The sequence below is a fragment of the Pundamilia nyererei genome, unplaced genomic scaffold (genome assembly GCF_000239375.1).
Source record: "Pundamilia nyererei isolate P.nyererei 1_Seehausen unplaced genomic scaffold, PunNye1.0 scaffold00351, whole genome shotgun sequence".
NCBI lineage: Eukaryota > Metazoa > Chordata > Actinopteri > Cichliformes > Cichlidae > Pundamilia > Pundamilia nyererei.
In genome coordinates, this window is record NW_005187752.1 from 87,081 (window position 1) to 114,957 (window position 27,877).

The following is a 27,877-nucleotide window of genomic DNA, read 5'->3' on the forward strand; positions in this document are numbered from 1 at the left end:
CACCAAACAGCTAACCGGTTGTTAAGTGATGCCGTATGAACCCTGCTTCCGGGTCCAAACTACTCTGCGTTAATCAAGGCTGATGTGCTAACATGTAGTGATGGCCGAGTGAAGCCTTCTGAGGCACCGAAGAGTTTCAGTCCTCTTTAGTGACATCTGGTGACCAAAAGTATGAATCGCAGCTTAAAACTCAAACTTCTTCATTATGATTGCCCGCTCCTCAGAGCTGAACTGACAGCTTCTGTTTGATGTTTACTTCAATAATAAATTATTTGTCCTTGTTTAAATGTGCCATGGTGTGTTCTCCTTTCGCTTGTGACTTCCTAATATATATAAAAAAAAAAAAAAAAAAAAAAAACCACACACACACACACACGGAGGTGGTTGCCTGCTACAAAACACCAGAAAATTAAAATCTCCTTGTTTTATCGTCAGTTACTTTGACACAATGGACAAGCGGAAGAGAGTTGATGGATGTACAGAAATGAGACAACCATTAGAATGACAGAAAAATACTTAGACAACTTTATTGTGTATCAAAATACTGTCTTACAATCATTTTTAAAGCCTTTTTATTTTGGACAAGATTCTTTTTTTTGTTCAGAAACAGATTAGACACAGAGCGGAGATGGAAGGACAAAGGGAGGGGAGGAGGGAGGGGTGGGTGTTGCTGAAGGGGAAACTGGTGAGATCTAAAACACTGAGCAAAAAAAAAAAAAACAACAAAAAAAAAAAACTAGCATCTGTCCACTCCCTCTGACGCAATGAACCACACCATCATCGTCGTTGTCAGCCCTTCTGTTAAGCACAACTTTGGAAACTTCCCTTTTTAACATACAAGGCAGTGAGCCACTGCACACTCACGTTTCATGCCAGGGAATTGGGCTCTTTATCAGAGTTCTTACAACCTAATGGACATGGATGGCCATTACTGGTGGCACGCTTTCCACAAAAAAACAAAAAAACAAAAAAAAACAAAACAAAACAAACCGAGGAAGTGGCATTTCCAGGCAGCAGTGTCGGGATGACGAGCAAGCTACTGTGAAATGCGTCTTCCTACTAAGAACAGCAGTGGCTAAACCTGGATCACACTAGCAGCAGGTAAAACAGCTGGGTTAGTAACAGAGCATCATGAACACTCTGGTGTAATGAACAGACATGTGTGTGTTCTCATAGAAGCTCATATCAGAGTGAATCCATTATTTACTGTGTGTATGTCAGAGTAACTCCTCCAGTGTAAACAGTAACTTCCATCCAAAGCAGGGGGCCAGACTCTACTGGCGCTACACTAGCTTCTCATAAATCCACTGAAAATCGCCTAAGGCACGACTGACTGCTAGCTTACAGTAATATGAAAAGGTGCGTCGTTCTCATCCCCAAGTTTACTGAATGCGTTTAGCAGAAGAATGAAAACAGAAAATGGAGCAACTGACTGTAGACAAAGGAATATTCAATGCACTGAACTTTGAATGGAATTTTAAAATATCCAATCCTGGAATCTGGCTGAGGGCAACACTGATGAAGTCATTGGTAACATGGGAGGGACGTGGAGCTGTACACAATGATGGCTTAAACTGGAGAAAGTCGTTTTAAACAGTGGTACAATTCTAATCTGCAGAGCTGGATTTTTGCTTTTTTATTTTTTTAAACTGTGATGTGGTAGGGGCTGCCGGGGATGTGCTCGTCGCCCCACTTCACCACCAGGATGTACTCTCCCTTTTCCTTGAGCTGGTAGCTCACGTTGTACATGCGGTTGCCCAGATGTTTCACAAGGATCTCCTCACATGGGACCTTAGGACCGTCCACGCCAACCAAGAGCATGTTACGACCTGCAAAAGATGTTATCAGGTGAGTGATTGCATCAGATCAGAATCAGCCCCAGAGCGTGTCGTGCAGAAGCAGCCACACTGCTGAAGGGTGTGGACAATTCCTCCATTGTTGCGTTGCTAAAACAAGCACAGCCTTTCCTCAGAGACGAGTCCTGACAACAGCTTCACCAAACTACCATCGCTGAGTGCTGGCAGTACAGGCCTTCCTTCAGATGTCCATTTGCATGAACAGATTAAATGTCAAGTGAAAGCAGCTCATATGAAAGCTCTGCCACACCGCAGGATTTTCTATTGTCATACTTGCGACTTTACCACAAAATACAACATCTGATCCTGAATAGCGCTCTGACCTGTGTTCTGTTCATGCATATCCTAGCTTTACACACCTGCTTTGCTGCAGTCAACGCTGAAGTTGTTCTTCTGACCAATGAAGCCCTTTGTCAGGCCTGGGCCCTTAGCCACAACCTTGCTGGCATCGGATTGGATAGGAGCGCCCTGCTGAGAACAGCTGATGGCACGGGTCACAGGGTCTACAGTAACAGAGGAGGTTTCATGCATACTGTGGCTGGACACAAGCTTGGAACCTAGAAGACAGAGAGGAAGAGGAGTGCGAGTTAAAGCTGAAGGCATTACAGTATTTTACATTTAATAAAATAATGATGAAAATATTCCTCCTCACCAGTGATCTTGGCCTTGAAGGGGCTTCCCACAATGTGGTAAGGACCACCATACTTGATGGAGATGAGATAGTTGCCGGGTGCCATCGGGGTGTACGTGACCCTGTAACCCTCGGGACACTCCACACAGTCCATCTTCACCTTGGAAGGCCCGTCGATGGTGACCGCTAAAGCCCCGGGCCCTGCGTTGCTCGTGTTCACCACAAATTCACATGATGTTCCTGGAGGTAAATGACAGGCAGGATATAGAGGACATCAAACAGGCAAAGGAATTTCATTGATTTGCACTCAGAGTGAAAGTGCTACCTGTGGTGCCTCCCTCCAGTCCTGGTCCGTATGCAGACACCATCCCAGGGTCTCCGGCCTGGCCGGTCTCTCCGACTCGAATCTTGAACGGACTACCAGGGATGTGACTTCCATTGAACTTCACATCAATCAGATAGAGACCATTCTCTCTGGGGATGAACCTGACTGCATATTTATCTATCAAACAGAAGGCAGATCAGTGTAACACATCACATCAGCTTAGCAAGTGCTTTGATTGGGTTAGGGTTGGTTTTCCTGAGGTTACCTTGGTCAATCTCAGTGACGCAGCACTCCTCCAGCGCTCCTGACGGGCTGTGGACCTTGGCATCAATCGCACCCTTTGCTCCGTTAAGGCTGACAGCAAATGACGCTGGTTGGTTCACCTTCAGACCCGATTCCTGCTCAACAACACACTCACAGAATTAAACACTGCATCGAAGGACAAAATGAACCCCCATGCCTCTGCTGCCCACAGCAAGTCAGCAAAAGGTCACCACATCATAACCACCACTCTTACATAGCTTACCTGAAGTCGCTAACAAGGCTAAAGAGGAGGGCTGTGCAGTGAAAAGGTGTGCATGCATCATATTTTTGCTTGTGCACGTCCGTGTGCACATGAAGATTCCTGCAAGTGTTTCTAGTAGGTGGTCTGACCATTCATTTTGTAATATATTAGAGAACGCGCGATATGCTTTCAGTGAGCAGCAGGTACTTTGTGTGGACGTAGACTTTGGGTAGCACGACTCCAGTGTCTTGGTATCACGCATGTATGCAGTGATGACAAAGGCCTGTGTGATGATGCGACACTGACACATGGCTCTATGGGTGAATGAACAGGAAGAACAGCCCATGTTAAACCTCTTTAACCCTTTAGCGCCCACAAGACTTTCAGAGACGAGAGGCTGTTGGGAGCCTTTAGAATGAGGCACGAGAAACACACACAGTCCTTTCGTATCCCAGAAGCCCTTGCACTGCCCAGCAATGCAGCAGCAGCTGATGGTGATCCCATGTCTGTACCTTTGCTACCAGTGCATGCAAAACAAACCACTACAGCTGACTTGCTGTCAGAGGTATCCACGCTCAAAACAAAAAAAAAAAAACCCACAGAGCTGCTACAGTAAAAAGAAATAAAAGGCTGGTCTCTTTACATATGATCTAGCACAAAAGTCACCAACACTCTGCTGCTGCAATGCGGTGTACTGTGGCCTGGTGGTGTGTGCATACGGATGTGTGCGTGTCTCAGAGCCTCACCTGAAGACTGGCAACAGTGAGTCGGCGGGCATCGTCTGACGGCGAAGCCACGGGGACGATGAAGGGGCTGTCGGGGATGTGCTCGTCGTTGAAGCGGATCGACACCTCGTAGTCACCTACACGGGGAACCATCAGTCAGTGAGAGTGTCACTTAAGCACAAAACAGTGACAGGACGACATGCACACGCACGCACATATATGAGGACCAGGGTCAGAGTACGACTGAAGCATAAAACCACACTATAAACTAGAAATGTGATTCAGTGTGCAGCACAGGCTCTGTCTCTTCTCACCAGGCTCCTGCACGATGTAGGAAACCCCACTGGAGCCGTCCTTGCGGTCCTCAAAGGCGATTTCGGCCTTGCTTGGCCCCTCCACAGCAATACTGAGCCCTCCGGCCCCAGCCTCCCGCGTCCAGATGCTGAACTCCGCTACACACACATGCCAAAACAGAGTTAGCTATACAGTGTAAAATTACACACTGGATTCTGCACTCACAACCCAGACACCACACCAACCTGGTACTCCAGCCTCCGCTCTCTCCAGGCCTGGCCCTCCAGCACGCACTTTGTGAGCGCCACCCTCACCCAGGGGGCCGACAGTGAACTGGAATGGGCTCCCAGGCACATGCACGCCGTTGTATTTCACACACACTGTATGCACACCGGTCTCAGTAGGCACAAAACGAATGCAGTAGGTGTTATTCTCTCCCTCCATGATGTCAGCCTTGTGAACCTGACCAGAGGGGCTGGTCACCTGAGCGGTCATGTCCGCTATGCTGATCTCTGAGGACGCACAGATGTAGACATACAAACATGAGAATCACCTAGCGTCAGAGAACCTAACCGTGAGAAGGCTGTAACCTCCCCCTTTAGACCCAAGCACAGATGGAGAATTAAATACGAGTTCCTGCTCGTCTCACCTGGGATCTTCAGGCTCAGGTCACACTGGCTGCCAACATTTGCAACCGATGCTGCCCTCTTCTTCCTGGTGATGCTCTCCTTCATTCTGCCCTCCCCTGTTACCTTCACCGTGAAAGCACTTCCTGTGTATACACATGAACAAATTCACTTTTACAAAACCAAAACATGTGCCTCCTCTGTAATCCGACTGTTTCATGTAAGCACCTGGCACATGTTGGTCAGCAAACTTGATGTTGATGATGTAATTTCCTGGTTCAGTGGGGCAGTAGGTGACCTTGCAGGTGCCATCCTCCTGGTCCTCAGTGTTAATGTCCACTTTGCTGGGGCCTTCAATGGAGAGGCTCAGGCCACCGTAGCCTAATGCATCAAAGATGAGCATGACAAATATGAATGTGTAAAAAATAAAATGACAGCATCTATGCTTTCACTGAGCATATACCTGCATCACGAGTGTCGATGATGAACTCTGCAGGCTCAAAGGTCCTGGCCTCGCTCAGCCCCTGTCCACTCACACGCACACGGCTCGCGTCACCAATCTCTGACTGCTTGATCATTACAGAAATTGGGCTGCTGGGAATATGACGACCGTTCTTCTTGATGTTAACAAGGTGCTCGCCAATCTCTTTGGGAACAAAGGAGATTCCTAAGACAGACAGAGGAGGGTTAACAACGCGCCAACCAGCATGCAGCCAGTTTCATCCCCCCAGTTATACTTAGGGAACCATAAAATATTCTGATGACTCATTGTTTAGCAAACTTAGACGCACACTCACCAACGTGACCGTTACGCAGCATCTTCAGCAGGCAGGGCTCCTCTCGCCCTGAGGGTGTTGTAAGAGAGGCTGTCAGCTGGCTGAGGTCGAGCTCTCCAATGTCCAGTGGAATATCTGCAGCCGAGCCCACCTTCAGATGGGACATCCTCATCGAATCGTCACCTAGAGATGCAGTAGTGATTGTTAGGGCACACGCTAATGGCATAAATGCACTTTTTCTATCATTTTTGTGTGTGTGTGTGTGTGTGTGTGTGTGTGTGTGTGTGTGTGGGGGGGGTGGAGCAGTGGGTTCAGGGGAGGCCGACCCACACCTGACTGGAGGAGAGGGTGGTGTGTGCTACAGGAGCAGTGGGAAAGCCAATAAAAACGTGTCAACAGCAACGCTGCTGTTGTCGGCTCACACACGTATCCTTAATAAATTAACTGGATTTTTATCGTTTCAGTTTCCAGGCATGTAGTCTTGGAACATCTCTGGATCCAGCAGGAAGGGAGGAACTACATTACTGTAGTGTGTGGGCTGCATGGATGTCTACTCTGATGTAGAAAGAGTTACCAGTAATCCTAGCAGAGAAGGGGCTGCCTGGGATGTGCTTGTCATTGTATTTAACAAGGATGCTGTAGTCTCCCGGCAGCACTGGCAGGTAAGACACGGTGCAGGTTCCGTCCTGGTTGTCCACACAGCTGATGTCAGCCTTGGACGGACCCTCGATGGCCAGAGACAAACCCCCTACAAAGATGATCAGCGGGCGTCACATGTGTTCAAATCTGAGGCGGCAGGTAAGTCATAGCCAATATAATTGCACTCCACAGGTGTAACTGTTACCCACCTTCTCCAGCATCTTTGGTGTTAACAGTAAAGACTGCTGGCTTGTTGACAGTCCCGTGGATAAGGCCAGGCCCATAGGCACTGACATTACCACTGTTCATGTAATCCACGTAGAACTGCAAGGGACTTCCTGTTGGCAGACAGAGCGGTTAGTGTCGCACGTCCAAACCATCTTCTCAGTGCACTTTAAAGCCCACACAGTCCTAAATGTGTGCAGATACCAGGGATGTGGATGCCGTCGTATTTGATATCCATCTCGTGCAGGCCGGCCTCTGTGGGAGCGTACTTGACAGTAACCGTGCCATCTTTGTTGTCTGTGATGTCAGGCTTAGCCACTTTGCCCGATGGCATTCGGACCTCACCTGAAGCAGAGGACAACACAATGACACACACAATGACACACATCACTATGATCAAATTACGCGTTTATAAAGACGACGTTACCTGTGATCTCTCCTTTCTGGATGGTGAATGGAATCACCAGGTCAAACGGTCTCAGACTTGCCACATCCAGCCCGTTCATTCCCATTGGTCGGTCTGTTGCCTGAGAGACAGAGTGCACCAGTCAGATCACAGGTTGTTAAGAGATCGTGGCAACCGTTCTGGTTACAGTGACAACATGTCACACAAAGTGAACACAGTGCGGGATGGAAGAGGAAAACGCCAACAATGAACAGAGGATGAGACGATGAGATGGAATGATAATGGCGACCGTGGTCAGGATGATGGTACGGACAAGCTGCAAGAGCAGGATGGGGACAAAACATCGGAAAGCCATTTTGAAAAACGTGGAGTAGCTGGGACGGCCAAATTTAGGATTTTCAAAATGGCCTTTTTCCCCTCTGAAGCCAGGTCGACATGGAGCACTGTCCACAAGGGCTGCATAATGCTTGAGTAAATATATAATTTGGTCCCATGCTACGAAGGAAACCACTGTTTAGCTCATACAGTAGGCTTTGGACCCTGAACTTTAACATTATGCAGCTCTGCTGAACCGTCCATGTGTCCCTGGCATCCTGTTTGGAGAGAGAAACGAGAGAAAGCACCCTCTCAGTGATGAAACACCTGCAATGAGACACAGCAGACAATGATGAAAGGAGACCATGTGCACCATAGACGACAAAGGGACAACAGGGAGAAGCAAAACTGAAGCCGAGAAGGCCGAGAGACTGGAGGCTGAGGATTTAGATACCCAGGGCTGTTGACTGTAGTACTGGGGCATTTGGCTCTGTTGCATGAGCTGGTCTGATGGAGCTCCTTCCAGTGCCTGGAGGGTGTAGGTAGGGATGGTGGAGGGAATTGAGAGAGTGAAAAAGATAAGGCATTGGAGCGGATTAAAACGGCAGTCAAAGTGATTTAGAGAAACGGCTGCAGGCGTCAGGACCAAAGCCTCTGTAGGGGAAGTAGTTGAAAGCATCTGTGGTCCAGGGCTCTGACAAACCTGTAACTGCTGGTAAACAACCAGCTCAGTAGTTACTGTACCGACGAGCAACACAAACACTCTGCATCAACTTGTAATTCTTACCACGTCTACATCAGCTGCTGCTCATTTGAATTTAAAATCTGTCCTCATAAAGGCCCCGCCCCTCTACACCATCTTACTGAGAGTACTGAGTATGAAGGGACTGAGCAATGACAAATGAAGCCAATACAGGTGTGACAAAAGCTGCACCTCCTCATTGTCCTATAAAGCTCCCACGTCCACCTTTGCAGCCGGAAAAACAGAACGTGCTTACACTCTGCCTATACTGACCAAAGCTGCTTTTTGGACCCACTTCCACAGCAACACAACATGTGTGACTTTAAAACATTAAATCAGGGCTTTGGAATCTCGGACTGTGTATGATTTTTCTTCAGTCGGTGGTTTCTGTCACTCTTACTAGCAGCAGGGCTCGACTAACCCAGCGTTGAGCGCAGAACACACAACCTTTTGACAAACTGTCTGAAATGTGTCGACAAACATTTCAGGGATTCTGAGTGATTCTGCACTCCAGATGGGTTAATTGCAATAAAATAAATTTCATCGTGATGACGGATTAATCCACACTAACACGTTAACTTGGACAGCCCTTATTAGTGCTCACTTAAATTGCTTGCCTAGAATTTGAGGACAGTTTATCTTGGGCCCACTTCCTGTCAGTTATCTCGCCCATAATCGTCTCATGTCGGTGACTTTGTATTCTCGCGTCACCAGCTTCAAGCTGCAGCCTGCTTTCACTGTGGATGCAGCTTAAGACTGAACTCTGCTTCTCAGTGTCAGATACAGTTATCAAGAATGACCCTCAACTTGGAGAAGTTTTCATGAGATTCTAGCAGAGCAGGCTTACACGTGCAGATCACTCACCGTGACTTGGAACGGACTGTTAGGGATGTGCTCCCCTCCGAAGCGGACGCAGATCACATACTCGCCAGGCTGTGGCGCCGTGTAGAAGATGTCGAATGTGCCGTCCTCATTTTCAACCACGTCCACGTCAAGCTCCGCCCCCTCTGGCGTGCAGACGCTGCACGTCACCTTGCCTTTTCCGGCAGCCTTGGCGTCCACCGTGATAACCGTCTGTTCGCCAATCTGGATAGTTGGGCCAACACCGGCACCTTCAGATATTAAAAAAAAAAAAAAAAAAAAAAAAAAAAAAGCATTTAAGTCGTTTCTTACACAGACAAACGCACTGCCAGACGCAACATTCAGCATGCACATTCCACAACCAGAAGACCAGGTTAAAGCTGAATCTAGTCATGTTATTACCATCGCTCATATCGTTACCAATAACAGTTACAGTTTCCATGTATGAACAGAAAGCTAGATTAGCCAGAGTGCCATTCCACCTACTCTGTTAGTCCATTAGTTTGTCCAATATAAAATGGAGACACACAGTTATGAGAGAGGAAGCGTAAAATGAGATGGAAGGCGGGGGAGAAAAAAAAAAAAGTCTGGGAAAGTGAAATATAGAAGAGAAACAAGCAAAAGGATGGGATGACCTGTTGAAAGCTGGTGCCACTATCCTCCATGCTGAGAAAAAGACAACAGAAGGTCCTCTACATGATAAAAAGGCTTACCTAAACCGTGACCGCCGATTGAGACTGAAAGTAGGAACGGTGAGAAGCGAGGGAGCCAGAGAAAAGTGACAAATAAAAGACAGTCAGGTGGGGTGGAGGTGACGGGTGGCAATAACTGTGCTCCAAACAGTTGGATGAAACAAACGGTGGGGGAGTGTGAAGCGGGGCGGGTGTGTGTGTGTGTGTGTGTGTGTGTGTGTGTGTGGCCGGGCTGAGTAGGAGTGTGCAACTGAGGAGCACAGCGTGAGAAATGCCACATACCAATGCACAAAAAAAACCAAAAAAAAACTGATGAGATACGAGCTGCAGGTACACTGAGAGGCATTCTAGATCACATGACCTCCAACAAACCACTCACATAATCATCTGTGGAGCCAAATGTCCGTGAGCCCTCAGGTGTGGGTGGGTAGGAAGACTTTCAATCGTTGCCATTGTAGTTAACCAAAGAGTGTCTCATTCATGTATGTTTGACTAATTCATAAAATCCAAAAACAGGATTTCTATCATCTGAGCTCAAACTCACTGATGTCATGCATCAGGTGACTTAAAGAACCAAAGCAGGTAATCCTACCTGGCTGTTAGAAAACATTCAAGCTTCGCTTTCAGAACCAGAAGCTCTGCATGTGATTACAGCTGACTGATTAAACTGGAACTTCCTCAACGCTCGACTTTAAATACCAGATCCTGACTCTTCAGTTCAAAGACACGCTGAGCGCTCAATCCTTGTGTTCTGTAGACGCATTTGTAAGTATTTACCCATTTGTAAATCTGCACCGCTCAAAGAACTGTGCAACATTTTCTGTAATATATAAAATCCTGTACGAGCAACTATTCCTGCACAAGAGAGGAGAGAAACGTTTTGTGGCTCTGAGTAAAAACCCTTTGACCTCTCCCGGCTGCAGGAACTCTGGATTTTAATAGCAACAGGTGGAAATGTGGGGCATATACTGTTGATAACAATCAGATATGTTGGAAATCATTGTGTGTCAGTATTCTACACAATATGTTTCACTAATTATTCCTGCTGAGATGAGACACTGATCAGCAGTACAGCCGACTGAGTTGGTAGAATAACAAAACTCAACGTCTATGGCTGCAGCAGCCCGTCCTGGACATACCTGTGACGGTGCACTTGCTGGCATCTCCGGTGGGCAGAGCCCTGATTCGGTAGGGTGAATAAGGGATCTCGTCTCCTCCGTACTTAATGAGAATGGTGTATCTGCCAGTCATGTCTGGCACATAAGACACCAGGTAGGTCCCATCATGGTTGTCACGGATATTTGCCTTCTTGGGCTTCCCCTCTGGGTCCTTCAGGAGAAAACAAAGCCTTAGCTAAACATCGCAGCTCTGATTCCATGCTTGTGTGGTCCAAGCACTCACAGTGATCTGCACTGCCAGCAGTCCCTCGCCTGCATCTTTGGCATCGATGGTGAACTCCACCGGCAGAGAGGCGGGCACTCCAGTGGTGTTGAGGCCGGGTCCGCTTGCACGCACCTTGCTGGCATCATGGGTGGGCAGCACCTTCACCTTGTACGGGCTGACAAAGAGAGAGAAGGACTGGCTGTGGGATACAGTCTCATCGACAGAGCCGAGTAAACCACGGGCGGGTTAGAGGTTTCACTAGCAGCCTGATGAAACGAGCTGTGTCGTTAGCCGAATTCAGCCATGCAGACAGATGACAGTCTATGGTAAAGCATGCAGATCACCCGGACAGCACAGTTATTATTCCAGCCAGACTTCAGCTACTTCATTCTAATAATGCAGGAACTACAAAGATTTATTACTGGCTTTTGAATGTGGTTCTATTCAGAAAAACAAAACTAACATCGTTTTGTGTTTTCTGTGTTGGTCACAGGCAGACATTGATCATCACGGTTAGATATTAGGAAATGGATTAAAATTTGTGCATATTTAGGCTGATACACTGCCTGAGAGTTACCTGCGTGGGATCTCCTCATCAGCATACAACACATTGATGGAATAGGGTCCCTCTCGAGTAGGAACATAGTTGACTGTGTGAGTCTGGTCACCGTTATCCACAACCTCCACAGGCTCCACCACACCTGAACACACACAGAAGGAAGCCAAATACCAAGTTTAACATCCTCTAAGAGCTCTCTGGTACACAGTTAATCATAGATGGAGAAATGTTAGAAGCCAGATCACCTTTGGGCCCTTGTACTCGGACCTGCAGTGGGGCAACTCCAGCTTTGGAGGCATCCACTGTGAACGCCTGAGGAATGTTGGCTCTGACATTGTTGCCGAGGCCGGGACCCTGGCACTTCACCTTGGTACTGTCCACTGTGTCGCTGACGGGCACAGAGAACGGACTTCCTGCTCAGAACAAGCACGAGGGAAACGATATTTAAAGCCTCTGCTTAACAACAGGGGATGGAGTACATTTCAAAAGGATGTTCTTCTCACAGTTGTATTTCTTACTACTACTAAAACAGTATTCGGTACCTGTGATGGGCTGTCCTCCGTAGGTGATGTTGAGGTTGTACGTGCCAGGCTCGTATGGGATGTACTCCACACTGCAGCTGCCATCCTTGTTGTCAGTGCAGGACATTTTGGCCTCCGACGGACCTTCCATAGCTAGACCCAGGCCACCAGTACCTGCTCCTCTGCACGGGGAAGAAAGACTTTCACAATAGGAGTAGGAAACAGATTTGTGACACACCACCATGAACTCGTCTCACCTGGTTTCCACGGTGAACTTGTTGGGCTTGTTGGTGGTGCCACCTTTCAGACCAGGGCCGTGCACACGAACACGAGCCGGGTCGCATCCTTCAGTCACAGCAACACGGAACGGGCTCTTTGGTACCGGAGAGCCATCATAGCAAACTTCCACAGTGTGTGGGCCTGAAACACACACACACACACACTCAACTCAAAGTGGAGAAGAAGAAAAACGCTCAGTTACTGTACCCACTGCTGCACTTTAACTCACCCTCCTCGTAGGGAGTGTACTCCACATTGTAGGTTCCATCCCGAAGGTCTGTGATCAGGGCATCCGTGCGGCTCCCTGAGGGGTTGCTGATGTGGGTTTTGATGTGGTCACCTCCAGTCTGTGTGAGAGCGCGAGCATCCACAGTGAAGTCTGTAGTGGCCTCACGGAAGACTCCTGAAAGGACAGAACATACAGTACACATAAGCTCATGTCCTTTAAAATGAGACCAGTCTGTCATTTACATTTCACACAGCTCCCTTTATTCTTCACATAACGTTATTCACACAAGCTGGGGCCCAATTTCATCTGAATTCTGCAATAATCTACAGATCAGATCAGCTCCCATCAATAAGACTATGGTGATAATGGGAGGAAGAAACCAGCACCAGCCCCACAAAAAAGGAACACACACACACACACACACACACGTTATTTCACCTTTGCCTTCCACTCCTGGTCCGAACACCAGAACACCGCTGGCATCAACGGCAGGCTCCACGTTGAGCCGAGCAGGGAAGTTGGGCACATCCTGGCCACCATAGCGGATGGTGAGCGTGTACGAGCCGGGGTACAGAGGGATGTAGGTAATCGTGTAGGTTCCATCTCCGTTGTCTTGGATGTGAACCTCTGCCTCAGTGCCGCTGTCCGATATGATCTCAATAGTCAGCTCAGCAGGGCCGGCATTGGTACAGTCCACAATGAACTCCCCTGTCTCGCCAACCTTGGCACGCTCCAAACCTGGGCCTGAGCAACGTACCTGAGAGGAAAGGTGACACGGAACAAAGATCAATGATTCCAATCTGCAAGCATGTCAAGCTGAATTAATTCAATTCACTTCACACAGGTTTAAGAAGATCCAGCAGTGCTTGTGGCTAACCTTGGAGGGGTCTGTTGCAGGGTAAGCTGTGGGGGTGAAGGGGGAGCCAGGGATGGGCACTCCATCATAAGTCAGTTCAACCTGGTATGGTCCTGATTCCCGGGGAATGAATTTCACCTGACTAGTCTCTGGGCTCAGCCCAGGCTCCACCTGGAACAAAACACATTAACGTGACTTTACCAGAGGCATGAGGAGAGAGAAATACGTGGCACTGAAAGAGTGCTGGAACACTGGGAGAGTTCTCCAACATCCAAGGAGAACTTCCAGGGAGACCAAATAAGTGGCTGGAAGTGTAAGACAGCGGTGGAGTGGACTTTGATTTTACCAATAAGGATAAATAAAATGTTTATTAAAAACCAAAAACAGGATGAAACTGGTTTAAGACTCAAAGAGAAAAACATTGACTCCTATATTGTCCTGTTAAGAAAGGAGATTTGGTGTCATACTTTGCTGGACACTGGTTTCCCTCCTGGTCCAGTCACTTTGGCAGCAACCTTGCCCTGACCCCCAGCACCCTTTGACTTGACAGTCACTTCCTGATCTTTGCCGACAGTCATCTCTGCAAGAACAGACCAAAGAAAACACACTGACACTTCTGATCTGCCTGAAAAGCTTAGATTTTTTTATAAACACATCAACATACTGACAACCATGCAAGGGAGAAAGCCATGGTGAAAACATTCATGTTAGACAGTAGGCTTTATATAGGCTGAGGTTTGCTGTCAGGTGTGGCTGGACAAGAACAGTGGCACAGGTACATACTGTCTCCCAGGCCGGTCACGTTGACCTTGCTGAGGTCCAGTGTGGGCGCCACGCCAACGCTGAAAGGGCTCTTGGGAATGTGATCTCCACCATAGGTCACAGCAACTCCCAGTGGACCCTGTCACAGCAAAGAGGAGCGATCCACACAATCCCATTTAATATGATGCATAACAGCCAGAAGAATGCTTTACTGCTCTGATAAGAAGCCACATGATACAACGTAGCACAACTGCATGTGGGAGCATTCTTCTCTCACCTGTTGCACGGGTGTGTATTTAACAGTGTGTGTGTTGTCGTGGTTGTTGATGATTTCAAAGTCTTTCACAGCCTCTCCTTTGGTCGGGCCGCTGAAGCTGCAGTCCAGGTTTGCCTTTCCTGCTCCTTTAGTGCTGACTGTGAAATGAGTGGGCTTGTTCAGCTCTACGCCTGAAAGACAGCATTCAACTGGGTTAGGGAGTCTAATTAGAATAAAAGTAATCACCCAGCATGTCATACAAGCTTTTGTATCAACACGTTTCAATAAGCAGGAAACTTTTACAACTTAGAGGAAATGCTCGGGGTGCTTCAGGGTCCACGGGTAACAGCTCACAGCAGACAAAAGACTAAGATTAAGATGTGTAAATGTAGCTCTGCAGATATATAAAAGACTTAAAGTAACAGATTTAAAATGCTACCCAGCTTAGCACAGCGTTTCTTCTGCAGTGTAAACACCAAACTACCTTGAGCCAAATTAAAATGATGCATTTAACTGAAGCAGTTGATGACTGATTTGAATTATATTAGTTCAAATAAAGTCTATTTATATGCAGTGTACAGTGACGATTATAGGTGTGCAGTACCAGTCTGGCTCTTAAGAGATTAATAAGTGTGATCCAGCTTCATACATTTATTCTGGGATGCCACAGCTTTACAGGAGTCTGTCACAAAACAATCATTTCAGCCCCCCGCCCGCCCAGATGACAACATCTTAAGCTAATGAGCAGGAACAGTGACTTGTACAAATAAAGTCACTGGTAAGGTAAGATGGCAAAGATGTGACTCATCTTTGCCATCTTACCTCTGTCAGACTGTCACATGACAGCTCAGAAGGACCTGTTTCCATTAGCAAAGCAGCTCTAACCCTGTTTATTCTTGTTTTTAAATCCTTGTGATTTTAATCTGGATCTTGTCAGTTTTGTCAAACAAGTTCTTGCTACAGATGTTAAAGCATTGAGAGCTATGAAGAGTTGTTCCATGCAGTTTGACACTGACCGTCAAACCTTTGAGCGTTCAATCTACAGCCAATCGAATGTGGCCACGCCTGTTTTTGTTAGCGCCCTCTGGCTTCGTGTTCTTACCACTGCGGCTGAGTCCCGGTCCCTCCGCCTTGACTTTGCTGGCATCATGAGAAGGATCCACTTTGACCCTGAAGGGCGTCATTGGAATAGCCTGAACGCAAACAGGAAGACAAACATTACAATAAACCCCGAGTCGTGGAAACAGTCTGCCTTCCAACCGATATAAATACTCAAGGATTCAGAGTCACCTGGTCAGCAAACAGCACCATGATGGTGTAGCTGCCTGCTCCAGGGGGAGTATATTTGACGGTGAAGGTATCGTTGTCGTTCCTGATGATGTCAAAGTCGATGTCAGCCTCTGCAGGTCCCACCACTCCCGGGGCACACTTGATGCCTATGCTAATGTCACCTGATGGCCGAGGGCAAAGGTTAGCACGTTAGCATGTTATAGGTAAAGCTCTACAGCCTCAAACAGCAGCTGGGTGAAATACATTTCCTATAATATCTGTTCATAAACATGTTGTTTGGAATATTGCTTTGACCGGATCTTTTGTTTGCGCGCTTTACTCTCCGTTTTCTGGAGCTTTACCTTGACCAGCCTCTGAGCAGTCAACAGTGAAGTATGTTGGCTCGAAGGCCTTGAGGCCCGTCTTTGCCACTCCAGGCCCAGAAACCTTCACCTTGTTTGGATGACAGCCTGCTCCGATATTCATCTGTGGGCACAAACACCAAAACTCAGGACACTCAGTGAGAAGAAAAGGCGAAGCCTGCATAGCAGAGCATACTCACCCTGAACGGACTCTCAGGGATGTTAACGTCTCCCCAGGACACCATCACAGTGTGCTTCACAGGCTTTCGTGGGGTGTAGGTGCAGCTGTACGTGCCGTTGCCATTATCCTTCACCTGGACGTCCACAGAATTGCCTTCACCATCCTGTGCAGAGGACAAGGGATTAGTTCACTCAGATTTAATACATATTTACCATATTTTTGGTCATAAACAAACCCAGACATACCTGAGCTACAATTTTCAGAGGAGCTTTTCCTCCTTGCTTGGCATCGACTGTGAATTCGGTGGGTTTTCCAACAGCCAGTCCACTGCTCTGAAGGCCTGGGCCGTACGCCTTAACCTAGACAAAAAACAAACAAAAAAACCCCACATGTACTACAGCCAGAATAGCATTTACACACTACAGTGCTGTGAAGACCTATCTGCCTCCCTCCTGATTTACCATCTTTTTCCATATTTATCACACTGACATGTTTCAGATCAGTTTTTAATATTAGACAAAGAATGTCTCCTATTAAAAACAGTTTTCCAAAAACACTACATGAAAAAGTAATTAATCTAAAACCTGAAACCTTGTGCGTCACCTCTGACACCAAGAACTGCATCAAGTGTTGGGTGCAGGAAGTCTCCCTTTGCCTTCACACAATCGTTTTTAACCCATCCACTCCCACCATGATCTCAGGCCTTGAGGCAACAGTCATGAAAACTAATGTTAACTGAAGAAAGATTGTTAGATGGACTCGTCCATAATCTCCATGTGCATCTCTCTGGGTGGGCGCATACCTTGTCTGGGTAAAAGTCTTTCCCTGGTGGGTTGACGATCTCAGCCATAAAGGGAGAGTGCTGGATGTCCTCATTGTTGCAGAGCACATGGACGGCATACTCGCCAGGCTCTGTGGGCCAGTAGCGCACGTCACACGATCCATCACCCTTGTCATCACACTCAATCTTGGCCTGAGACGGACCTTCCACAGAGAAACCTGAAGAACAACAGTTTCAGAGAAGAAACTGAAGATGATCTGCACATGCTTTCAGGACCGACCCCACACCCGCGTATGGCACTTACCCAGTGTACCGACATTGTCTCCAACAGCCTCCACCACAAAGTCAGCAGATTTACCAACAACGCCTCCTTCCAGTCCAGGACCCCAGGCCCTCACCTTCTGCTGGCTAGCCTCAGTGCCAATCTTGACCTCCACGGGACTAAACAGAGCATCGAATGGTCAGTCACAATGACAAGTTGGAATCAGTGTTTTGTTTGCACGCCCATGTGTACCTGCGTGGAATGTGCTGTCCTCCCCAGGTGATGGTGATGGAATATGTTCCAGGTGTGGTTGGGTAATACTCAAATCCATACACACCGTCTCCAAGGTCTTTCCGTTTACACGGCTCCTCCAGACCCTCTGTGAACAAGATGCCTTTGCATTATTTCTTTAATCCAGTCTTACTTTATCATTTTAGGAAGGAGGAAGCATCCCCAGTCTGTTTGTAGTGAAACCACAAACAATAGATTCATTGGCCACTCAGAACCACATTTAAGAAAACAAAACCATAGCTCAGAGTAGAAATCCTCTGAGGCGATCGTGATTTTAGGTTGCATTAAAAAAAAAAAAAAAGGTACATTTTTAAAATGCTTTGGTAAATGGCCTGTATTTATATAGCGCTTTACTAGTCCCTAAGGACCCCAAAGCGCTTTACATATCCAGTCATCCACCCATTCACACACACATTCACACACTGGTGATGGCAAGCTACATTGTAGCCACAGCCACCCTGGGGCGCACTGACAGAGGCGAGGCTGCCGGACACTGGCGCCACCGGGCCCTCTGACCACCACCAGTAGGCAACGGGTGAAGTGTCTTGCCCAAGGACACAACGACCGAGACTGTCCAAGCCGGGGCTCGAACCGGCAACCTTCCGATTACAAGGCGAACTCCCAACTCTTGAGCCACGATCGCTTTATGCACAAAATTGTTCCCATTGGACACAAGAAGCAGATTCTGCAGCCTGATCAGGCTGGTGTTTGTGCAGCTGGCTTACTGTGCTGTGATAACAGTGCATTTGTCAAAGACTGATGTGAACAGTGAAGAACGTCTGAATGTCAAGAAGCGCAGAGGAGGGCTGCAGACGTCAGGAGCTACTCTTTCAGTGACAACAGCTGGCTGTGCTCGTTTGTCTTCACTGTTCTGTTGGTTTGTTGTCAGTTAGCTAAAGATTATCTGGGGCTTTGTAAATCCAACAACCTCATTTACTGATGTGTTTATTCGTTTGTTGGGTTTTCTCTCTTCAGATTGCAAACATTAATCCCACCTCAAGCACAAAAACCAATATGAACTTTTGGATTAGAACTCACTGGGGCCCTTGATGGTGACTTTCAGCTCCCCAGTGCCGGCTCCTTTTGTGTAAACCTTGAAGTCTGCAGTCTCCTTCACCCGGAGGCCCTTTGGCTGCAGACCACGACCCTTGGCTCTGCAGAGGCTGGGGTTACACGCTGTGGACAAACAGAGCGAGTGAGACGGGCACGGCTCCGAGTAACATTATGACCACATTTCAGTGGGGACAAGACCAATGAAGTGTGAGGTGAATGACATTAAACACAAACCATCCATCACACTCCAGATCTGCTGGAAAGCAAATGTTATTTTCTCCTTCCTACTACCCTGCATGCCCCCAGTTATCCACCCATCCTTTCCTGCAGAGGGAATTCTTAGACCACAGGGAAGGAAGTGAGCCATTATCCTCACACAGGAAGTGGGATATCCCTTCATATCACTTTATTAAAACTGTAAAAGAGACCAAGTGCAGAAAGCAAAGGAAGCCTTCCAGGAAGATAAAGTGTCTCAAGATATGGTCCATGTTATTGTATTCAGATGTGTTGCACTTGCAAAAGCTACTGGACACAGAGACACCACATTAATGGCAGAAGATTGTTCTGTGTTTTGTTTTAAACCAAAGTTACTTTGTTTTTAATGTCTTTCAGCCCATGATCTAAACGTTATCAGTTAGTAGGGGATCAGCCTATACTTGGCAAGTGGCAACCCTTCACTACTTTGTTAATGTAGGACCCGTGCAGCTCTTTCCATTTAACACCAAAGCAAATGCATTTGTTCTGTGAGCCCATTATACAAGCTGAATTTGTTTTCTGTCTGACAGACTCGGGCTGCATGGACGTCTTACTGGATCTCAAAAAGACAGCGAGTTACTATTAGGTAGCAGCCACACCCACCGTTCTGCTAAAAGCCATTTAAATCATGTAAATATAATTCTTAATAACCCAGGTCACTGTTAACTTAAGACCACAGATTGGCTGTAATGAGGAACTGGTTTCCTGATCAAACACACTACAGCTTAATTTTCTGGGAATGTGTTTTTTCATAAATGTGCTGAAAACACCAAATAAGGAGATTCACACCACTGTGGACGCTCGAGTCACGTGAAGTTTACAGGCAGCCGACACACACAGCAAGTTTACAGGGGGGAAAACACACACACACACACACACACACACACACACACACACACACGACAGAGTAGGTACCAAAGAGATCCCAGGAAGGAAGAGGCTGTTCCAGAGAGAGGACAGATGCCAGCAGGCTTCTATCAAAGAGAAGAGGACATAACATCCAGCAGAGGAACACAGCAGAGGTTAGACACAGGAGAAGCAGAAACACATTTTAAAACGGCTGCTGTGGTAGAAGTGTTCAGTTAGCAGTGACATCCTCCCAGATTTACACTCAGTGAAGCTTTAACATATGCTCACCCTCTCCCACATCAACTGTGAAAGGACTCTTGCTGATCTGACCACCAGCAAAGGTCACGTAAATGGTGTGCTGGCCCTCCTGGGTGGGTTTGTAGGTGCAGCGATAGCTGCTGTTACCCTTGTCCTCAATGGTGCACGTCACCGTGTTCTTATTCCCTGCAGGGTCCATGATCACCACTTCCACCTCTCCAACACCAGCACCTTAGAAAAACAGGAGGAAACACACAGTTAAACACTCCATGTGGCCTGATGTTACAGCTAGCTGCACAAACCTACATTACCTGCTGTGTACACATCAAAGTAAGTGGACTTGTTAGCAATATTTCCTGAGGGCTCGAGGCCCGGTCCCTGTGCTGTGGCCTTGCTGGAGTCTCCCTGAGCCATGCCGACCTCCACCTCGAAGGGGCTCTTAGAGATGTGTTGCCCTGCAAACAGCACAGTCACCTACAAAGGAAGGAGAGCAGGAAAATGGCATGTTAGCTGTAATCACTGCTTTGTGGAGCAAAACCCATTTTCTACATGAAAGATTACTTTAGGGATTATTTCTCACATCTTTAACATTAAATTCTTCACTCACCTTGTGCATGCCTGTCACTTTGGGGACATAGACAACAGAGTAGGTACGGTTCTTGTCATTGTTGGCCGTCACTTTAGCCTGAACACAGACACAATCGTTTTTAAATGAACAAAACTGAAAGTAGAAGTTACACACAAGGATGGATCACAGACCTCCTCTCTGTGGCCTGCAGGGTCCTCCACGTAAACCAGCACCTCTCCCATTCCTGCGCTGATGGTTTCCACGGTGAACGTAGCCTTTTTCATCACTACATTACCAACGGGCTCGACGCCTTCACACAACAGACAACATGTTAAAAATGTCTCACTGCAGTATGAGGCTCACAGTTTCTCTGTGGATACAAGCAAAGGTGCATCAGCTGCATGTGGTGATGCGCGTGCATGCCGGCATACCTGGGCCATAGGCACGCGCCTTCTTGGGGTTGAGTTTGGGTCGCAGAGGTGCTCCAGGCTTGAGCTTGGCTTTGGGGAACTGTGACAGGTAGGTCATGACTGAGTGCTCGTCCACATTGGGGTCCACGATCTCTTCAGGGGTTATCACCTAGGAGACGAGGAGGAACATTTTTCTAAATGTAACGGCGGGCAGCCCTCCCCACGACTTGTTTGCATGTTTGTAGTAGGAGAACCAAGGTGACAGCTGTGCAGACGGAGGCAGGGCTTGATCAGTTACCGTGGAGATTACCCACAGGCAAACCCAGTGATGTTTTGATTGTGTGATTAAAACCACACACACGAGCCTGTACGCATTTAGAAAGTACCTGAGACAGTCGCACGCAAACCAGGAGCCAGACAAACCACAGAGTCTGGAGGGGAAGGACGCCGACAGTTTCTTAGCAGAAGCACGGCTGAAGGCGGAAACGCCAGCGACCACAGAGCCAACTGTCAGCACGCTGTAGCGTGCCAATCATGCCAACAGTACTGACACACACACAGCACCGTTATGCCACACAGGCGGCACAGGAAACTGAGTTCACTTTCAAAGCTCCCTGGTAAATGCTGAAAAGGGGCTCAAATGTCAGGTTTCCCCACATGACTGCACCAGAACGATTTACCGTTTCTAGTGTGTGTGTGTGTGTGTGTGTTCACTGACCAATTTTAAAATAAAAAAAAAAGCAAAAAAAAAAGCCATCACCTGGGACCATCACTCAGATAAGAGAATACTTGCACCACTGTGTAAGGATTCAAAAACGAGCTGCTGTACAAAGATAGATGTTGTGATGGTGACCAAAAGGAAAAAGCTTCACTGCAGATAACAATCACCCTCAGGAAATGCACCACTTCCTTGTGTTTGGTGTCGGAGGGAGTGAAGTCATTAGCAGGTGTGGATAAGAGTTCAGTCATAGTTTCCAGAGCGTAGCATGATCACCTACACCAGCCTAATGGCAGACTGACTGCAAACGATGAACAGTCTGAAAGAACACGATGAGTTTACTGGTGAACAACCTCCACACTCTTATTTTAAAAGTTCACCTGCTGTTAACCAGAAGCCCAAAGACCCATCAGTCAGCAGCTTCTGTAAAGCCTCTCAGCCTGTGGATGAGAGTCTCCAACAAGTTTCAAGGACCAGTCCTCAGTGAAAGGCTCCATCATTTTACCTCCATTTAGATTAACTGCAGATGATGCAGTCATCCTCAAAGCCACCTTAACTCAAAGCAGGTTTTTGCTTTATATGCAAAATCTGTTCAAAAGTGAACGGTTGCTTATTTGTAAAACACTTGTGACTGGCCACAGTGACCAGCAGGAAGCAGTGCATTTCCCTCCAAAAGGCAGATAACTCTGGTTAAACGTTAGCTATGGGGAAAACATGATTGTGCTTGAACTGTGTTCCAATATCCAGCTTTAATGTTACTCCTTCATTATCAGGTCACCTGTGGAATGCCGAGCCAGTCATCAGCTTGCTGCATGGCTTCACGTGCGTTGTCCACTGGTTTTGTCTGATCCCACTGGTCCCAGTCAGGACACAGACCTGCAGGAATAAGAGGTCAGATGGATTCACTATATGAAGCAGAAGGGTTCATTTATAGTACTGGCTGTACTGATTATGACGAGTAGAAGATCTCAATGAGAGAAAAAAAAAAAAAGTGTTTAATGATATTGAACTTGCTAGAAATGCTAATGCAGAGTGGACATTTTTCCTGATGACATGTATAAGCTCAGCTAGCTCTGCATTTCACCACCGAGAGTGGATCTGTCGTGTCTTTGCTAATTTTCTGTCATTGCTCCATATTTTTATTAACACTTGCATAATTTAAAATCATGTGTCCTGGCTTCAGAGGGCTCCAACACTCAGATGTCTTGACAATGAGAGCAGAAATCCCCAATATGGTCATCTGAAGCATACAGCTCTGCCCCACCCAGCCACTGTTTAAGGTTGCACTGAGGAGCTGTGCCAGGGCTGTATAAGATAAATAAGAAGTTTGAGTAAAAGCAGAGTAGATCCCCTTTACACAGTGAAACAGCATTTCTGATTAATTAGACATGGAGTGCTTCCTGTTATAGCCAGTCTGTCTAATTAAGGACAACATGTTGACTCCAAACTTGTAGCCTTGATGATATCCAGAAGATAAAGGCAGAATGTCTAATCTCTGCAGCAGTACGTAGGTGTGGGCAACTCTGGCTCCCAGACATGTCTGCCCTTGAATGATGAGCCTGTCCTGGAAATGCGGCCATGTCAGCAGTTATTTACTTGCTGGTAAGTCTGATGGCTGTCATTTCAGGACGCTGCAGTAAATCTGTTTGCTTCTGTGGAGGCCTCGTCTCCAGCTTGAGGTTGCTGGTGAGCCATAGCAACGCCAAACACTCCAAGCATGTAAACAGAAACCTCCTTTGTCCCCCGACAGAGTTCTGTACCCCCCCTCTAGCTGCTCATCATCACTCTTCCCATCTGTTTTATTGACACGTGAGAATATCATGCTTTCCCCTCACCCAACCTCCAGCTGTCAGTCACTGCTGTGTGTTTAATGTTAGACGTATGAGGCGAGGTTGGCGTGCAGTTTGAGTGGTAGTGTTGCGTCAGTGCACTGCTTAGTTCCACAATCTTTAAGTCCTCTCTAGCTGCTGGACTGAAATGTGTCACTACGTGCCACAGAGACCTGCACACGGGTCGAGGACCGTTTCACACGTCAGCTTTAAATGAATGCTGAACTGTGTTGGCCTGATTATTGATTTTAGCATCTCTACAGACACACACCTCAGCATTTCTGCTGCTTTGTGACGGAGATGTTTTCTGTTTCACTGCAGTGTCACTTACTGTGATTGGCTCTTGTTTATTATTGTTTGCGTAGTTATTTACTACCTTTGTGTGTCTCACTTGGTGAGCCGCATTACCAAATGAGAGCAACATGGTTTACACATTCCCTCGGGAAGTGAAAGACACAAGTCCCCTCTGGGGTCAGGTCAGGAAGGACTGGTGTCAAACTCAAACATGCAGACTTGCTACTGTGAGCCTGTGGGACAAGCTGAAAGTAGCTTCTCACCACACTGGTGTGATCGCTGAACACTCCAAATTTAATGATTCTTTATCGGTTAACATAAAATAAATAAGCGACTAATTTTTAAAATGGCCTGTATTTGTATAGTGCTTTAAAGCATGTGTCCAAGAACATGTTTAAAAATACTGAATCTTCACTGGAGCAGCAGAACATCGAGACAGGAGCCTTGTCTTTCTGAAATAAATGCATCTCATTCTTGGTAATGGGCTCGTCTCAGGATCAGCCCCTAGCAGTAGGGTAAACACACCCACACACCCAAGACCCCAGAACACCTCAACACATTCACAGTTTAGCTCACCTGGAGCACAGCTGTCAACCAGGGCTCCCAGGGCCCGGCCGGTCTGCCAGTCTCTGTTGAAGTTGGTGATGGGGAGCTCAGGCAGCTTGTTCTGGATCCATCCCAGCAGCCTCTGCTTGGGGGTTTTCTGCTTGCCATCATCTGCCTCTTCCTCTTCATCCCACATGGGCATGGAGATGGAGTAGTGCAGGATCAAGGTCCAAATCAGACCCAGGATCAGCTTCAGGTTTCCATCAACAATGGCTTTAGAGTCTGGGGACCAGATATGAGTCACGTTAAACAGTCGCACAAAGTTCCTCTATTTTAGAAACCAGCTTAGACCACCATAAAGCAAAGCACGACTAGAAGGTCTCAGCCAAGGACATGAAGTAATCTGTACTTCAAATACTCAGATTCCTCCTGCTATCTAATGTTTGGCTGGATACATGCCCCTCCCCCTTTAAACATATTTCAGATGGTCTAATTTCCAGTGGTTGTCATAAGTCGAAGATGTGTCCATTCTTGGAGCACTGCATTTCAAAAGACATTAACTCAGAGCCCAAACCTTTTTTTAAAAGTAGGAGGATAACAGTGCAAATTAAAAGCCGGGTTTCTGACACTGGTGGACAGAGTGCACGTCCTCAAATGGCAGTACAGCAACACAGTTTGTGGTTTGGGCCACCGCTGCAAAGCTTTAATATGAAAACCTTGGAGGATACGTCGAGTGTAAATGCATTTGTTTCAAGGACGGCAGATTTGACCATCATGTACCAGTCATGGACTTGTTAACTACCTACCTCATTATTGCTTTACATCAAAGGAGATTCAGTACATTAAACTCCAGGATGTACACAGAGTCCCGCTGACTCTGTAAAAAAAAACAGTCATTTTCTAATGGACTCTAGGCTGCTCCACTATTTACCCAGTGGTTGGGGATGGACTCATCTGATTTTGTGCTGGATGCCCTTCCTGATGCAACCCTCCCAATTAGCTGGGCTTGAAATCAGCACTGGGAGTACACCAGCTTGGAATCCCCACAGACTGGATTTATGAAGACGCCAACAGATTCCTTTCATGGTGTTTTATTAACTCAGTGTGGCTCACTCATGAGCACAGTGAGTTCAAGTGTAATGAAATGTGAGATTGACCTTTTATTTGAACTAATTTTAATTTCACACGTCTTTGATGCATTTTTGCAGTGTAATAAAACTTGACCATTTTTGAAACTCCATTTGTGTTAATGAAACCGTGACGCTGAAGCGTGACAAAGACATGAAATTCATCTGAATTAGAGCCTGAACTGTCTGAATTCAGACGATAGCGTGAGAACTTCCAGAACAGAGAGTGCCATGATGAATGCAGAGCTGAATCACATTAAAACTGAGACACTGACACACTAGTTCCAGTTGTGACGACCACACCAACAGCACACCGACTTCTGTATTTGCATTTTTCTATTTTCAAGTCTAAACCACATACTGCTGCAAGCTGAGTAAAAGGTGATGCAACCATAAGCTAGCCTGGGCATGAGCACACATACCGGCCCACATAAATGCTACTGCATGCACATAGCTTGCACAAGAAGCAAGACCAATGAGTCCTAAGATCAGGCCTTGAGGAACGGGTGTGGCGCAGTGTTTGTGCGTTTCCAAGCTGATGTTGATCAGATTATTAGTTAGAGAGGAAATAATGGGGCAAAGTTCAGATTCTTGGAAGAACCTGAGATCCAGTTCTGAAATACGAACAAAGCCCCACTTTTACGTGCAGTGTTTTTGTTTTGCTTTAGTCTTCATTGCAATCTTAACTCCCCACCCCTGAATTTACAGCTACACTGGAATAACTGTTGGTGACAGCAAACCAGCCTCAACCACAGTGACACCACCAGAGCCCTTTGCTGGAGCTACTGCAGCATTAATGGTCTTCTCTGGGAGTCAGTGAAAGCGTGAGGATGCATGATGCAGATAAAGATGAGGAACAGAACAGCAACAGGAAATCTTTTCCCCATAACAACCTTCAACAAGTCGAGCTGTTTGTGCACATGCAGAACTGGGACAATCTGTCTTAGCTGGCTGCTCGGCTGAATCCATGCGCCAACAGAAAAGCATGCTCTCGAGCAGCCAACGCTGCTCTACATGACATGTCAGCTGCCTTCTGTTTGGCGTGGGTGGGTGAGAGACACTCTATAGGGGTGATCAAACAGAACTGGATCAGATGCTTGGATGGCCAGCTACTGTGGGAACTTTGAGAAAGAAGCAAAGAGGCAGCAGCGGAGGGGCGCAGAGATGTGTTGCCTAGGGACAGATAAACCCAGGACTTCTAAACTGTTATTAGTACTGATAGCAGAGTCTGAATAAGACCACAGGTTGGTACGTGTAGCAAGAATGCAGAGCAGCCAAGTAGGGGCGTGTCAGCCTGCCAGCCATCCCAGCAGAGACACAACACTACTAGTTTTAGTACTTGTACAATTAAGAGAACACAATCTGCTGCTTTTAGTTCAACACGACAGTCCCCTATAAAGGAATATTGTTAGGACTTCATTCAGCTCCGAGTCTGTGTCTTTGATTCATGTCTTGCACACACAAAAGCCACTAAACATTCAAGGAATCTGCCAGCATTCCCAGCAGAGCACAGCTCACCAAGCCTGACAGAGCCCATATATGGACACATGCTGCCACAGACTCCCCCCTCTGCTGACTCATACACCCCCTGCAACAAGCTTGTGTGTACCACGGAGGCTACCGTATGGAGTGTCTGTGGTCCTTTTACTCCTAAAACTCCCATGATTCATTAGTATGGCTCATCGTTACTGCAGCAGCCCCTCCACAGCCCTCCTGTGGCATTACATGACATCATCACAACCCGTGACCTGTACCCTGACCGGGTCTCAGCAACGAGACCACGGGGAGCGAGAGCGCTCTGCACGGTTCAGACTGTACAGCAACATCTGGAGCCGATTAGTCCTGAGAGCTTGTAAACGGAAGAACAAGCAGCAGTCCCGAGGCCTCTCCCGCCCATGTTATCCTTGCACAATAATGATGAAGTGTAACCGTAGCATGACTGTCACCATCTCTGTACGTTCATAATATCATCTCCAGCTCACATGTGGAAAGGAATTTTAATGAAATTCTTAACATGTCACATGACCGTACGTGTATGTGTAACATACATATAAGGAAAAAAAAAAAAAAAAAAAAAACAGTGTTGAAGTCCCACTGAGAAACAATGGGACCATCATTTCCAAAATGAGCGTTATGTTGATTCACAAAGACTTGAAACTCATCAGTTTGATGTCAGAGTTCGTGGTTAATCTGGAGTCGTGCAGCAGAGGAAACAGCAGCTGCTGAGAACCTAACTGCAGTCACAGGGAGACGGAAGAAAAGACATTCATAATAAAGCTTAAAAATAAAGTCATTTGCTTTGTTCATGCTGGCCCACATATACCAATACACTAAATGTAATCTATTGTTATACAGAGTTCA

General features: G+C 46.9%; 1 protein-coding gene across 4 annotated transcripts in view; it reads right to left on the minus strand.

Annotated features, from left to right (window-relative positions):
- Nucleotides 1–496: 496 nt before the first annotated feature.
- flna (filamin A, alpha (actin binding protein 280)) overlaps nucleotides 497–27,877 on the minus strand; it is a 42,416-nt gene continuing 15,035 nt past the window's right edge. The window contains exons 3-49 of one of the 4 annotated variants that reach the window (XM_013915707.1): nucleotides 24,420–24,671; nucleotides 22,499–22,596; nucleotides 21,024–21,171; nucleotides 20,784–20,902; nucleotides 20,632–20,709; nucleotides 20,336–20,498; nucleotides 20,055–20,255; nucleotides 18,648–18,785; nucleotides 17,571–17,697; nucleotides 17,361–17,497; nucleotides 17,078–17,274; nucleotides 16,521–16,634; nucleotides 16,295–16,438; nucleotides 16,095–16,218; nucleotides 15,754–15,914; nucleotides 15,566–15,656; nucleotides 14,485–14,654; nucleotides 14,229–14,346; nucleotides 13,913–14,025; nucleotides 13,467–13,616; nucleotides 13,028–13,346; nucleotides 12,590–12,763; nucleotides 12,339–12,501; nucleotides 12,103–12,263; nucleotides 11,806–11,973; nucleotides 11,579–11,702; nucleotides 11,020–11,176; nucleotides 10,758–10,947; nucleotides 9,640–9,663; nucleotides 8,930–9,177; nucleotides 7,778–7,852; nucleotides 7,030–7,129; nucleotides 6,807–6,947; nucleotides 6,587–6,715; nucleotides 6,313–6,486; nucleotides 5,760–5,921; nucleotides 5,426–5,629; nucleotides 5,191–5,343; nucleotides 4,986–5,108; nucleotides 4,582–4,848; nucleotides 4,357–4,494; nucleotides 4,064–4,179; nucleotides 3,078–3,210; nucleotides 2,813–2,989; nucleotides 2,509–2,727; nucleotides 2,216–2,413; nucleotides 497–1,829 (exon numbers count right to left, since the gene is read on the minus strand). In XM_013915707.1, coding sequence (XP_013771161.1) covers nucleotides 1,645–1,829; nucleotides 2,216–2,413; nucleotides 2,509–2,727; nucleotides 2,813–2,989; nucleotides 3,078–3,210; nucleotides 4,064–4,179; nucleotides 4,357–4,494; nucleotides 4,582–4,848; nucleotides 4,986–5,108; nucleotides 5,191–5,343; nucleotides 5,426–5,629; nucleotides 5,760–5,921; nucleotides 6,313–6,486; nucleotides 6,587–6,715; nucleotides 6,807–6,947; nucleotides 7,030–7,129; nucleotides 7,778–7,852; nucleotides 8,930–9,177; nucleotides 9,640–9,663; nucleotides 10,758–10,947; nucleotides 11,020–11,176; nucleotides 11,579–11,702; nucleotides 11,806–11,973; nucleotides 12,103–12,263; nucleotides 12,339–12,501; nucleotides 12,590–12,763; nucleotides 13,028–13,346; nucleotides 13,467–13,616; nucleotides 13,913–14,025; nucleotides 14,229–14,346; nucleotides 14,485–14,654; nucleotides 15,566–15,656; nucleotides 15,754–15,914; nucleotides 16,095–16,218; nucleotides 16,295–16,438; nucleotides 16,521–16,634; nucleotides 17,078–17,274; nucleotides 17,361–17,497; nucleotides 17,571–17,697; nucleotides 18,648–18,785; nucleotides 20,055–20,255; nucleotides 20,336–20,498; nucleotides 20,632–20,709; nucleotides 20,784–20,902; nucleotides 21,024–21,171; nucleotides 22,499–22,596; nucleotides 24,420–24,671 — 7,265 coding nt within the window. In that variant the 3' untranslated portion in view covers nucleotides 497–1,644. The remainder of the gene's footprint in view (nucleotides 1,830–2,215; nucleotides 2,414–2,508; nucleotides 2,728–2,812; nucleotides 2,990–3,077; nucleotides 3,211–4,063; nucleotides 4,180–4,356; nucleotides 4,495–4,581; nucleotides 4,849–4,985; nucleotides 5,109–5,190; nucleotides 5,344–5,425; nucleotides 5,630–5,759; nucleotides 5,922–6,312; nucleotides 6,487–6,586; nucleotides 6,716–6,806; nucleotides 6,948–7,029; nucleotides 7,130–7,777; nucleotides 7,853–8,929; nucleotides 9,178–9,639; nucleotides 9,664–10,757; nucleotides 10,948–11,019; nucleotides 11,177–11,578; nucleotides 11,703–11,805; nucleotides 11,974–12,102; nucleotides 12,264–12,338; nucleotides 12,502–12,589; nucleotides 12,764–13,027; nucleotides 13,347–13,466; nucleotides 13,617–13,912; nucleotides 14,026–14,228; nucleotides 14,347–14,484; nucleotides 14,655–15,565; nucleotides 15,657–15,753; nucleotides 15,915–16,094; nucleotides 16,219–16,294; nucleotides 16,439–16,520; nucleotides 16,635–17,077; nucleotides 17,275–17,360; nucleotides 17,498–17,570; nucleotides 17,698–18,647; nucleotides 18,786–20,054; nucleotides 20,256–20,335; nucleotides 20,499–20,631; nucleotides 20,710–20,783; nucleotides 20,903–21,023; nucleotides 21,172–22,498; nucleotides 22,597–24,419; nucleotides 24,672–27,877) is intronic. The other 3 variants (XM_013915708.1, XM_005752283.1, XM_013915709.1) reach the window with 3 other exon arrangements.